Below are 12439 nucleotides of genomic sequence, written 5' to 3'. Positions count from 1 at the left end.
CCAGCCCACCGCCATTTTAATATTAGGGCTTGGGTGAATGCATCCAATATATTTGTTTTTTGTCTTATCTTATGATTGTTAACTTTTTGTGTTTTTCTGACTTTCAATATATTTCTCTCCATTTTTCGCTGCGTTACGTTAATTTTTTGTTTTATTGTGTTTGTATAATTCCAGGTTTGACATCCATATAAAAGAGTGGGTGAGATGCAAGTGTCCATGATAGTTTTTTTCATTTTCATACTAAATTTACCTTTTAAAAAATCTTTAAGTGTCCAAAACTTTTTCCAAGCTAATTTAATTCTTCTTTCTATTTCTTCTTCATTACTTGTTTTTCTAAACGATATTTGTTTTCCTAAGTAAATATAGTTATCTACATATTCTATGTCAATTCCATCTATTGTAATATCTCTCTTAAAGCTGTTTGTCATTATTTTCGTTTTACAAGGGTTCATTTCCAAACCAACTTTGTGACTTTCTTGATTTAGAGTGTTTATCATTGTTTCTAATTCATTAGGTTGTTCAGATAATAAAACAATGTCATCAGCAAACCTAAGGTGGCTCATATACTTTCCGTCTATATCGATTCCCCCTTGTCCCCAGGTTATTCTTCTAAATACATATTCTAAAACAGAAATAAAAAGCTTTGGCGATAGTGGATCGCCCTGTCTCACCCCTCTTTGAATTTCTATCTGATTTCCCCTGTTTTCTAATTTCACTTTACTTGTGCTGTTTCTATATATGTTTTTTATTATATTTATATATGTTTTACAAACGTTGGACATTTCTAGTGCCTTCCAAATTGAACTGTGGCTAATGCTGTCAAACGCCTTAGTATAGTCAATAAAAGCTATGTATAGGCTTCTATTAAATTCTCTATACTTTTCTATCAATTGTTCCAATGCTTGTATGTGATCAATTGTGCTGAATCCCGAGCGAAAACCGGCTTGTTCTATAGGTTGTTGTATGTCAATATCGTGGGTTATGCGTTTTAATAGAATTGATGTAAAAAGTTTATACATAGTTGCAAGCAGACTGATGGGCCTGTAATTTACTATATCCAGTGGGTTCCCTTTTTTGTACAATAAAATAATGTCCGATGTACACCATTGCTTTGGGATGGATTCTGTGTTAAGTATCAGATTGAATAGTAGAGTAAGATGAGGTATCAGGATAGTGGCACCCAATTTTAAAGCCTCATTTGTTATACCATCAGGCCCAGGACTTCTTTCTGGTTTTAAGTGTTTAATGTTATCGTAAACCTCTTTCATACTGATTGGTTCAATCGTTATATTGGATGTCATCTCATATTGTATCTTTCCTTCCACTAGTTTGTCATCACCCCTTCTTCTATATAGTTCTTTGTAAAATGTTGTCGCAAGGTTTGTCACGTCTTTCCTCGTTCTTGTTTCTTTTGAATTATGTTTGAGTTTTAGTATCCAGGGTTTCTGCATATTCAATTCTTTTACAGCTCTTTTTGTACTTCTATAATTGTTTAAATTTTTTGTAATTACATTGTGCCTGTGCTTGGCGTAGTCTTTTCTAATTGATTTATTTGTGTCTTTAAATAGTACTGTAAGTTTATTTCTTGTGTTTTTGTCTTTGTTATTAATTAAAATTAGTTCAGTGCGTTGTTTTATAAGTTCTTTCGTACTTCTGCTAAAAATAGAATTTTCTTTAACATTTCTCTTCGCGTTTTTCTTTTTTAAACTATTTAATATTATTCCTTCAAGCAAATTATAGTACATTTGTACATCGTTTTGGTTCATTGTTAGGTTTTCAATGCTAATTTTCAATTGATTAGTGTAACTTTCTATTTCTTCTGACGATTTTAACTTACTAAATGTGGGTCTGAAAGTCGTCCTGATTTTTTTTGGCGTATTTAAAATTACTGTTGCCCTCACTAGCCTATGATCAGAAGCAAAATTTATCCTATTTAGGACTTCTATGTTTGTAATGGACTTTGGTTTGTTTGTCATTATGAAATCTATCTCATTTTTAATTTTTTGATTAGGAGAAATCCAGGTCCATCTTCTATTAGCTTTCTTTTTGAAAAACGTATTCATAATTGCTAATTTGTATTCAAAGGCATATTCTATTAATTTTTCGCCCCTTTCATTTCGTTCGCCGTAACCGTATTTACCCATTATCAGATCTTCTTCTTCTTTTCGGTATCCTATTTTGGCATTTAGATCACCTATAACTATTACCAAGCCATCAGCAAGTAGATGTGCTTTTTTTACATCGTTGTAGAAGGAATCTATTTCTTCTTCACTTGATCTCTCTGTGGGTGCATAAAGCTGAATTATTGACATGCTTGTTTCTTCAAATTTTAATTGCAATATTGCAACTCGGTCTGATATCCCAAGGAAGTTGGTTATATTGTTTCTGTAATTTTTCTTTATTAAAAATCCAACTCCATGATGACCCTTGCGTTTTCCTGTGTAGCATAAAATATAATCCTGATATTCTTCTATTGCCTGACCCATTCTTCGAACTTCTGACATCCCTAAAATATCAAATTCAATAGTTTCAAGGGCATAGGTTAATTGCAGGTATCGTTCTATTGATGCCAAAGATCTTACATTTAAAGTACAAATTTTTAATATATTTTTATTATGTTTTGTATCTGTTTTGGTGGTATTTCTAATATTTGCGAGTGGAGGGTGGTAGTCTAATTTCCCACGATGACCAGTCGTCTTGGGAAATGTTTTGTTAAAATTATTTTGGTTTAGTTTTTGCTTGTTCCGGTGGCTAACGTCCGTATCCTATAAAAGTTTCACTGCTGGAGAAGAGGACAGTGAGTTGCTTCTGACTCTCATTATATCAAATGCATTTTTTTTGTTATTAGTAGATAATGAAGCTTGCTTTCGTGGTTTATCAGGGGATATTGTTAAATTTCGTTTACGAGTTGGTATGTTAGATGTTCCTTCCTTAATAATTAACTTGTCATAATTTATGATGGCATAGTTCCCTTTTTTCCTCTCTTCTATAAGCTTTACCTGTAACTCTTTCCTTTTTTCCTGTACTTCTTTAGGATAATCTTCGGAGGCATAAATATCTTTTAAATGTTTCTTGTTTTTCATGATTTCCTTTTTTTTCCAATTATTAATAAAAGATATCAATACTGGTCTTCCTTTATTATTTTCTTTGTTAAGTTTTCCAATTCTTTGTATTATATTTATGTCTCTGTTATCAAGATTAATACTTAAATCCTTTTTTATTTTTTTTACCACTTCGTCCAGCAGTTCTGATTGCGAGTGTTCTTTTTCTTCAAGTCCATAAAAAATGATGTTATTGGATTTTTTATTTTTTTCTAAATTATTAATTTTTATTTTCAACTCATTATTTTCTAATTTCAGATTTTCTAATTCTTCTTTTATAGGTTGCAATTTTCCATCTATTTGCGAGATAATGTCTTTTGTTTGAATCGACATTTCTACTTTTATCTTTTCGAAAAATTCTTCAAAATTACTCATTTTGTTTAGTTGGTATTAATAACGTATTTATTCAACTTTGTAAAAACGAAACGTTGATTGTTTCGACGTTATGTATCTGTATTCGTATTATATTATGATGTTGGCACCAAACTGTCACTATTGTAAAAGAAGTTGAGACTTTGACAGATAACCTTATTTATTCGAAAAATATTGTTCTTTTTTCGTATATGCTACTAATTTTATAAAATTATTACGTCACGATCAAATTTGTGTCACTATTAACAGTTTGTATACGTTTTTACGTTAATTAGCTACTTAATCACACCATCTTTGAATTTAAAAAGTCAGGACACAAATATCACTTGTTGTTACGAGCACAACCGGAACCGGATTTCTTCTATAATCTTTAGAATATTTTATTCTTATTTTATTTTTTATTTTATTAATTAATAATTCCAATAAAATATTTTTCTTATTTGTTTTATTTTTCAGAACTATAATTTCTATTTCATCAAATTCATGATTAGGATGCTGAATTGGCTTAGAAATTAATTTACTTAGATTTATCCCCTTAATCTCTTCTCCCAATAATCTATTAAATTCAGAAGCTTCCTTAAAATATTTTTTAACTCAATCTATTGCATCAATTAATTTTTTTTTTTTATTTTCTATCCTATTGAATGTATTTCTTATAAAAATATTTATTAATGATTTATTATCAATTATTATAAATTCTGCAATATTAATAAAAATAGGTTCTGTTCCTTTTCATTTTTGATTTCCTAATATTATAGAAGGATTATCATGATTTAATAGATTTATTTTAATAACATGACAAAAAATTTCACCAATAATTTTATTATCTTATAATATAAATTTTATTTTTTTAATTTTTGAATTAAGGATTAGACGGAGAAGAGGATAAGGGATGAGGAAGAGAGGTAAATTTCAGGAAACTATTGAGCAAGTAGGGTAGGGGCCTGCCCGGAGGAATGAGGTCCGCTAAATCAGATAGCTTGGACCATAGAGGGTGGGATGACAGCTGTAACATTTTACCAACAAACCGATCAGACAGGAATTGGCGACGGATAGGATAAGGAGGATCAACACACTCAACCTGCAGTGCGTTGGTGGGAGAAGACTTCATTGCACCTATAATAATTCGTAGGCATTTGTATTGGATCCTATTGAGTTTTTCAGTAGCAACTTTGTTAAAGGGGTCTAAAACAAATAATCCGTAGTCAATGTGACTACGGATAATGGCATTGTACAGTAGTTTGAGAGTATAAGGGTGTGCACGCCACCACACACCAGACACAGCTCTTAAAGCGTTGATGCCGTTTTCACATTTTTTACTGACATGTTCAGCATGGGCAATTCCGTTCAGTCTTTTATCGAGAATCATGCCTCAGAATTTAACATTTTCTGCTAATTAGATAGTATTATCCCAATACCCACTAAAACCTCACGGTGCTCCTCCTCGACCGCCACTGACCGCGAGACGCGGGGACTAGAATCGTCCACGAAACGCGGCGGCGGGAGCCTGCTAGGCACGTCGCGGAGTCAAGGGTGTGTGGGCACCCTCGACGGCCTGCTCGGAGTAGCGCGCGGGAGCAACCTGCGCGCGCCTACTCGGCCAGGTTGGTAGGCGGCCAGCTTCCCCAAGCTGACCGCCCTCTGGCACATTAGGGCGGAAGGCAGCGATCGTGTGCCGCCCTCCGGCGACCCGGTCTCTTACGGCGGATGGCGACTTCGGCAAAAGCCTCCCTCGCCCGTTCCGCCGACTCCTTCTCGAGCACCACTGCCTCGCAGAAGGATGAGACCGCATCCCACGACGTCTCGCTGCCGGCCATAGCCTTGACCACGGCCGGCAGGGAAAGGTCGTCCCCTATGACGTCGCGCCAAGCGCGACGTTGAGACGCCCAGGCTGAGCACACCTCCAACGTGTGCTGGGCCGTCTCATAGAGGCAGTCGTCGCAGTGGTGGCAGCGAGCGTCGGGCTCCCTCCCGGCGATCCGACACAAGTAACCCCCGAAGCAGCCATGCCCCGTGAGCACCTGTGTCATGCGGAAGGTTAGGACGCCGTGACGCCGCGCTAACCACTGGCGGAACACTGGACGAACAGCCTCGATCGTCCTCAGGCCGGCAGTTTGTGTTGCCAGCCGAGTTTCCCACAACTCCATTGCGGCTACCCGCACCTCCTCAGTGCGTGCCTGGCTTGCCGGTTCCCCGGACACTAGGCCTATTATTTCTTCATTTGGTTCATATATTTCATTATTTTCCATAATTTTAATTATTATTATTATTTGAGAATCAATAATTAATCAACGAATAATCCTATTTTCATTAAATATACCATCCTCTATTGAATGATATCAAAATTTACCTCCTTCTGAACATTCTTATAATGAACTTCCTATTTTAAGAAATTTCTAATATGGCAGATTATATGTAATGGATTTAAACCCCATTTATAAAGGAATATCCTTTTTTTAGAAATGGCAACCTGATCTAATTTAAATTACCAAAATAGAGCTTCTCCATTAATAGAACAAATTATTTGAAAAAAAAGATTTCAGAAATAATAAATAAAATTATTCCTCACCGTAAACCTTTTGATACTATAATAGTATGTTTTCCTTGGAATGTTCTTTCTCGACAAATATCTCGTCATCATTGAAATATAGTTAACTAGCGACCCTCTTGCGGCTTCGCCCGCTTTTACTACTGGATTATTCATGTAATGTATGTTTGCAAAGCACTTAAGATAATGTGAAAATTAATAAAACCCTAATGCAACCCTCATTTTTGTCGTTTCAATAAGGATTTTTTAGTAGGTACTATAATTTTAAATCTGCGCTACAAATCTTTTCAAGTACTTATTAAAATATATTTAAATGACTATTTTTAGATAGTTAAATGACTATTTTTAAACGGAAGAAATTATAAACAAAAACCTACCTACTACTAACTACTACAAAAAATGTGTAACCAAATATATCGCGCTTAAATAATACATTCAACTCAAAATCTTCGTTGCTATAGAGGCAGCCGGGTTTTTTTTTTCAAGCTTGTGGTTAATGCTGAAGGGGGTATTCTGTCCCTAATGAAAAGCAAGCACGACGTGGCTGCCTGTGAGGAAAATTAAATAGAATGCATGGGCCGGGAATCGAACCCGGGCCGCCCGCGTGGCAGGCGAGCATTCTACCACTGAACCACCGATGCGTGTAAGGCAAGCGGGCACGGCGGACGCATGGCGAGACGCATGGCGAGTGGCGAGCCGTTTCACAGCAAGGTTTTTTTTGATATTGTAACAACTTCTAAAGTACTTATTAAAATGAAAAACAGTAAAAGACAGTTTTGGTCTACATTAAATGGCCAACGTAACTAATGTACTTATTTATATGCTGAGAGTAAGGGATAAGTGAAACTTGAGTAACATACAGCTGATTTGTCAACGGCGGGATGTGTCAACAATTAAATGCGTTTTTCTGTAAAACTATTCGCAATTTCGAAATATTGTAAAAGCAAATTTTATCTTCGTTTAACGTAGAAAATTAATAAAGTATTTTAAAGGATAAGGATTAATACCATTATGGAAAAATATCCCTCACAATAAAAAATATATTGAAATTATTATTTTTAGACAGAAATATGATCACTACACGTTATCCTTAAAAGATAAAAATATGCTGTCGCGGACTTTTTTGTAGATCTTATTAAGAGGAACAATGCTCCAGTACATTTTTTCATGTAGTACTTACCATTAGAGCAGCGCATGCGCGAAAGTGTCTCAACGGGTAGGACTTTATACACATTTATCGTATTTATGTTAATTTACATAAGAATGTACAAATAATAAACTATATATAAACCTTCTACGAAAAACACTCGACTTAATGGTGAAGACCGCATCAAAATCCGTTGGGTGGTTTAGAAGAAGAAGAGTTAGAAACAACAGACAGACACGAAAAGCGACTTTGTTTTATAAGATATAGGATAATACGATAATATATCCAATAAATAATAAGTTTATATTAAAATTATGAAATCATAATAATAATAATAATAATAATAATAATATAACACTTTATTGCACGAATAAGAAGGGAATAAAATACAGTACATGATAAATATTATTAACAGTGCAATGGCGGCCTTATCACTAAAAGCGATTTCTTACAGGCAACCAAAAGAAAAACGAAAGGATTAAATCTAGTAAAGAAAGCAGAAAGGTGCAAAAAGTACTACGATATATATAAACCAATACATAAATAGCGAATACCAAATAGCTTTATATATACATATATATAAAGAAACATAACATACATACATAAATAAATACATACATATATATATATATAAATACATAAATAAACAATTAAAGATAAATATACATACTCTTATAATATTGTCCTTTTAAAGATTAAGTTGAAGATAGTACTGTTTAAGGCGTCGTTTAAATAGCCCAATCGACTGGGACCGTCTTACTTCCAGTGGCAGCTCATTCCATAGTTTTACTGTTTTAACAGTAAAAGAGTCACTATAGCATTTGGTGCGGCATAAAGGAATTTCAAGGATATGGTTATGGCGGGAACGGAGGTTTTGGGAATGTAGGATATCGGACCCCAGAAACTTAAAGCGCTCCTTGAGGTATGATGGAGTAACAGGATTGAAAAGGATGCCATAAAGGAGAGTGAGAGCATGCAAGTTACGCCTATATTCTATTGACAACCATTTAAGTTGACTTCGGTACTGAGACACATGGTCATGTTTCCTTAACCCAAAAATAAATCGAATTATAAGATTTTGCAGACGCTCTAGTTTATTTAGTAGTTGCTGGGACAGATTTAAGTAGCACGAATCTGCATAGTCTAGGATAGGTAGAAGGAGAGCGTGGGCCAGAGAGATTTTAGTCTTTATCGATAAAATGTTCTTCCACCCTCTCAATCTACCTATGGAACAAAAAACCTTCCGACTAAGCTCTGATACGTGAGGCGACCAGCAAAAAGCACCGTCCATCCTGATTCCCAGATTCTTAACACTCTCACTAACCTCCAAGCAAACATTATCATATAAAATTGAGGGTAAGGGAGAACGTAATTTAGACAGTTGGTTGGAGCTACCAAACATACACACCTGAGACTTGCTGGGATTGATAGCAAGTCCAAACGATTTACTCCAGGCACTAATAATTTGTAAATCTGAATTTATTTTATTAACTGCATTAGGTATATCGCTTATAGCTGCAGTTGTGTAAATTTGCAAGTCATCGGCGTAGAGGTGGTACGAAGACGATATGTGTTGAGTGAGAGTGTTAATGAAAATGGAAAAGAGTAACGGTGATAATACACTACCTTGTGGGACGCCGGCGTTAATACTACATGTTGATGAAACTTTTCCGTCAAGCTTGATGCTTTGTCTGCGTCCGTGAAGGTAAGAGGAAAACCATTCAGTAGCTTTCAAGGAGAAGTTAATAGATTTTAAAATTGCTAATAGACTTTGTTAAGAGCTGTAACTGTGCTATGCCCAGGACGGAAACCAGATTGGAAAGGAGACAGTATGTTATTGTTGTGTAGGAAAAGATAGATTTGGTCATGCACAATGCGTTCAAGAACCTTAGATAGGAAAGGTAGTAAGGAAATAGGGCGATAGCTTGAGAAGGATGCTGGGTTTGGTACTTTAGGTATTGGGATCACAATTGCATGACGCCAGGCATCAGGGAATTCATTATAGGAAAGGGAAAAGTTATAAATATGACACAGGACAGGAAGAATTGAATTAAGTGTAAGGAGGATCATCCGTCGACTAATATCATCAGAGCCAGTAGCGTCAGATTTAATTGACAACACATGCTTGCGAACCTCTGCTTGTGAAGTAGGAGAGAAAAGGAAGGGTTTGATTGCAGGATTAGATTGTAGTGACAAGGAGTATAGAGTTTTTACTTTAGTGCTATTATCCAATACATTGACAGCTGTAAAGAATTTATTCAGCGAGTCTAAATCCGTGCAGTTGTTTAAGGTAGCCGAGTCACTGGAACGCCGGTTCCCTATTCCCATCGCGTTCAGGAATTTCCAAGTTTTTGCAGGATTGCTATTGTTAATTGACGAGAGAATAAAATTACGACGTGCGTCTCTGCAAGTCTTGTTACATCGGTTCCGTAGTGTTTTGTACCTTTGCATATTGGCGTCCGTAGGATTTTTCTTGTATTTAGACTTTGCAGTATTACGTTTGGACATAAGCACCTTGATATCTGAAGTTAACCACGGAGCGGGGAGATGTTTAATTTTAATAGGCCGGAGCGGTGCGTGAATATCGAAGAGCTCTGTCAAAATAGAATTAAAAATATTCAATTTGTCATTGATATTACCGGCATTAAATATGCAGTCCCAGTCAATACCAGCAAGATCGTTCATGAACTTTTCGTTGTCGATGTCGCTAAAACATCTTCGCATCACAACTGTCGGCTTCAATTTTGGTGGACGTATTTTATATGACAGGTAGACGAGGTCGTGGTACGAAAATGCTTCAGCTGACATCTGACCAAAGCTTGCAACACGTTCTGTTGATGATACGATCATAAGGTCTAACAAAGATGGCGCACAACCAGGAAAGAAGTGGGTAGCGGTCGTAGGAAGGATATTTAAGTTGGCACTGTTGATAATATTTTTTAATCGATTTGTACGGAAGTCGTTCTTAATCAAGCACGTGTTGAAATCACCCATTATGATGGAGTGATCAGCCCCCGGAGCATACCTTTCTAATAGATCCTCAAAAGCATCAAAGTAATTTATATGTAGATTGGGACTATAAAAGACACCAAGTAAAACTTTGAGAGTGCCAAAAAGGACTTCTATTAAGATATGTTCCGACGAGTTTGAGAAGACAGAGGGTGACTTGTGTAATACCGAGAAAGGAAAATGACTGCGTAGGTAAATAGCCACTCCCCCCCCCACCCTTCTCAGTCCTATCATTGCGGATTAAGTGAAAACCTGGCAGAGAAAATGCAGTAGATGGCAAAGCAGGCTTAAGAAATGTCTCAGATACTAGAATAGCGTGAATGTTTTTTAAATTAAATGAGTCGAGCAAGTCTGGATAATGCGCTGGCACGCTCTGTGCATTGATATGCACAACATTAAAATTTTTAGGGAAGTTATTAAACTTGTTTACTTTTACTAAACCAGTTACTAAGGTTATTACTCCAATAGCTCCTGTTAAGGGTCAAGGTCTATAGTCAACTAATAATAATAATAATAATAAACTCTTTATTTCACACCATAATACATAGCAAAATTAAAATTTACAATGCTTAAGAAAAAAAAAAAACAACAAATAATAAAATGTGAAAAAGGCGGCCTTATCACTAAAAGTGATCTCTTCCAGGCAACCGAATTGTAGGAATAGATAGACAGGGGTGCGGGCATAGTGCGTGGGAAAAAATAATTATGTCAATACACGAGAATTAAAAACGATGTATACAACACACATAACATAAATATATATACTATAAGTATATAAAATAAATAAATAAATAAATAAATATAGTATAATACACAAATATAATAAATAATATATATAAATATTAGTAAATATACACTACAATTGAAGATAATAGTTTTTTACTTTATATTTGAATGCTTTCTTAGACTTAGACTGCCTGATAGTACGTGGTAGGGCATTCCATAGTTTCGCTGCTTGCACCGTGAACGATTTACTGTAACAACGAGTACGGCACAAAGGTATCTCCAGCTTATTATCTTTTTGGGAGCGGAGACTTAGTGTGAGACGGGAGTTGGAATCGAGAAAGGAAAAACGCTGCTTAAGGTAGGTTGGAGTTTTAGGGTGGAAGAGGATAGAGTAGAGAAGAGAAAGAGTGTGAAGATTTCGACGGTCTTTAATAGGAAGCCAGCCAAGTCTAGTACGATACTCACTGACATGATCGAACTTTTTCAGTCCGAAAATGAATCTAATAACCAGGTTTTGGAGACGTTCCAACTTGTTAAGTAGTTGCTGCGATAAATCCAGGTAACAGGTGTCTGCATAATCTAGGATAGGTAGCAAAAGTGAGTGGGCTAGGGTTATTTTGGTTTTGATTGGCAGAATATTTTTCCATCTTTTTAACCTACCTATAGCGCAGTACAACTTGCGGCTCAACTCGGAAACTTGAGGAGCCCAGGAGAGTTTGCTGTCCACCATGATACCTAGAGTTTTGACAGTGCAACAGTATTTCAAGTTACAGGTGTCGAAGACTGTAGGAGGAAGGGAAGGAGAATAGATCTTGGATAGTTGTTTAGGATTGCCGAGAATACACACTTGAGACTTTTTAGGATTTATAGATAAACCGTAAGACTTGCTCCAGGTACTAATTGTTAGCAGGTTGGAATTAATTAGACTAATAGCCCTCGCAATGTCTTGAACGTCCGTGGTTGTATAAATCTGTAAGTCATCAGCGTATAAGTGAAAAGGCAAGGATAAAAGCTTGGTGACGGAATTTATGAAGATGGAGAAAAGTAAAGGAGAAAGTACACCACCCTGGGGAACACCAGCATTAAGGCGGCAAACAGTTGACAGTTTTTCATTTAAACGAATGTACTGCTCTCGATTATGTAGATAGGAATAAAACCATTCAGTAGCCTCTGATGAAATATTAATAGACTTTAGAACAGCTAAAAGGATTTCGAAATCTACTGTATTAAAAGCGTTAGAAAAGTCTAGGAGAGCGAGAATAGTGACTTGTTGGTTATCGATTCCATATCTTATATCATCATTGACCTTATTGAGCGCAGTGACAGTGCTGTGACCAGGGCGGAAACCAGACTGGAAGGGAGATAGGATATGATTTCTGGTAAGGAAGGAGGAGAGTTGTTTATGGACTATACGTTCTAGTATTTTGGACAGGAACGGGAGGATAGATATCGGGCGATAGTCTGTAAAGGAAGTGGGGCTAGACACTTTAGGTATAGGAACAACTATCGCCTGGCACCAGATATCAGGGAAAGTAT

General features: G+C 36.0%; 2 protein-coding genes across 2 annotated transcripts; both read right to left on the bottom strand.

The window, feature by feature from the left end:
* Positions 1-1416: 1416 nt before the first annotated feature.
* LOC146526400 (protein CFDP2-like) lies at positions 1417-2504 on the bottom strand. The gene is made up of 2 exons (XM_085207167.1): positions 1890-2504; positions 1417-1482 (listed from the first exon to the last, which is right to left on the bottom strand). The coding sequence occupies exons 1-2, from the start codon at positions 2502-2504 to the stop codon at positions 1417-1419; spliced, it is 681 nt and encodes a 226-aa protein (XP_085063293.1).
* A 6425-nt stretch (positions 2505-8929) lies between these two features.
* LOC146526399 (uncharacterized) lies at positions 8930-10162 on the bottom strand. Its single transcript, XM_085207166.1, has one exon. The coding sequence runs from the start codon at positions 10160-10162 to the stop codon at positions 8930-8932; it is 1233 nt and encodes a 410-aa protein (XP_085063292.1).
* Positions 10163-12439: the final 2277 nt, after the last annotated feature.

The sequence above is a fragment of the Heliconius melpomene genome, unplaced genomic scaffold, assembly GCF_056956725.1.
Source record: "Heliconius melpomene rosina isolate 202511_hmr_F unplaced genomic scaffold, ASM5695672v1 ptg000055l, whole genome shotgun sequence".
In the NCBI taxonomy this organism is placed as follows: Eukaryota; Metazoa; Arthropoda; class Insecta; order Lepidoptera; family Nymphalidae; genus Heliconius; species Heliconius melpomene.
This window is presented reverse-complemented; position numbering and strand designations above follow the sequence as displayed.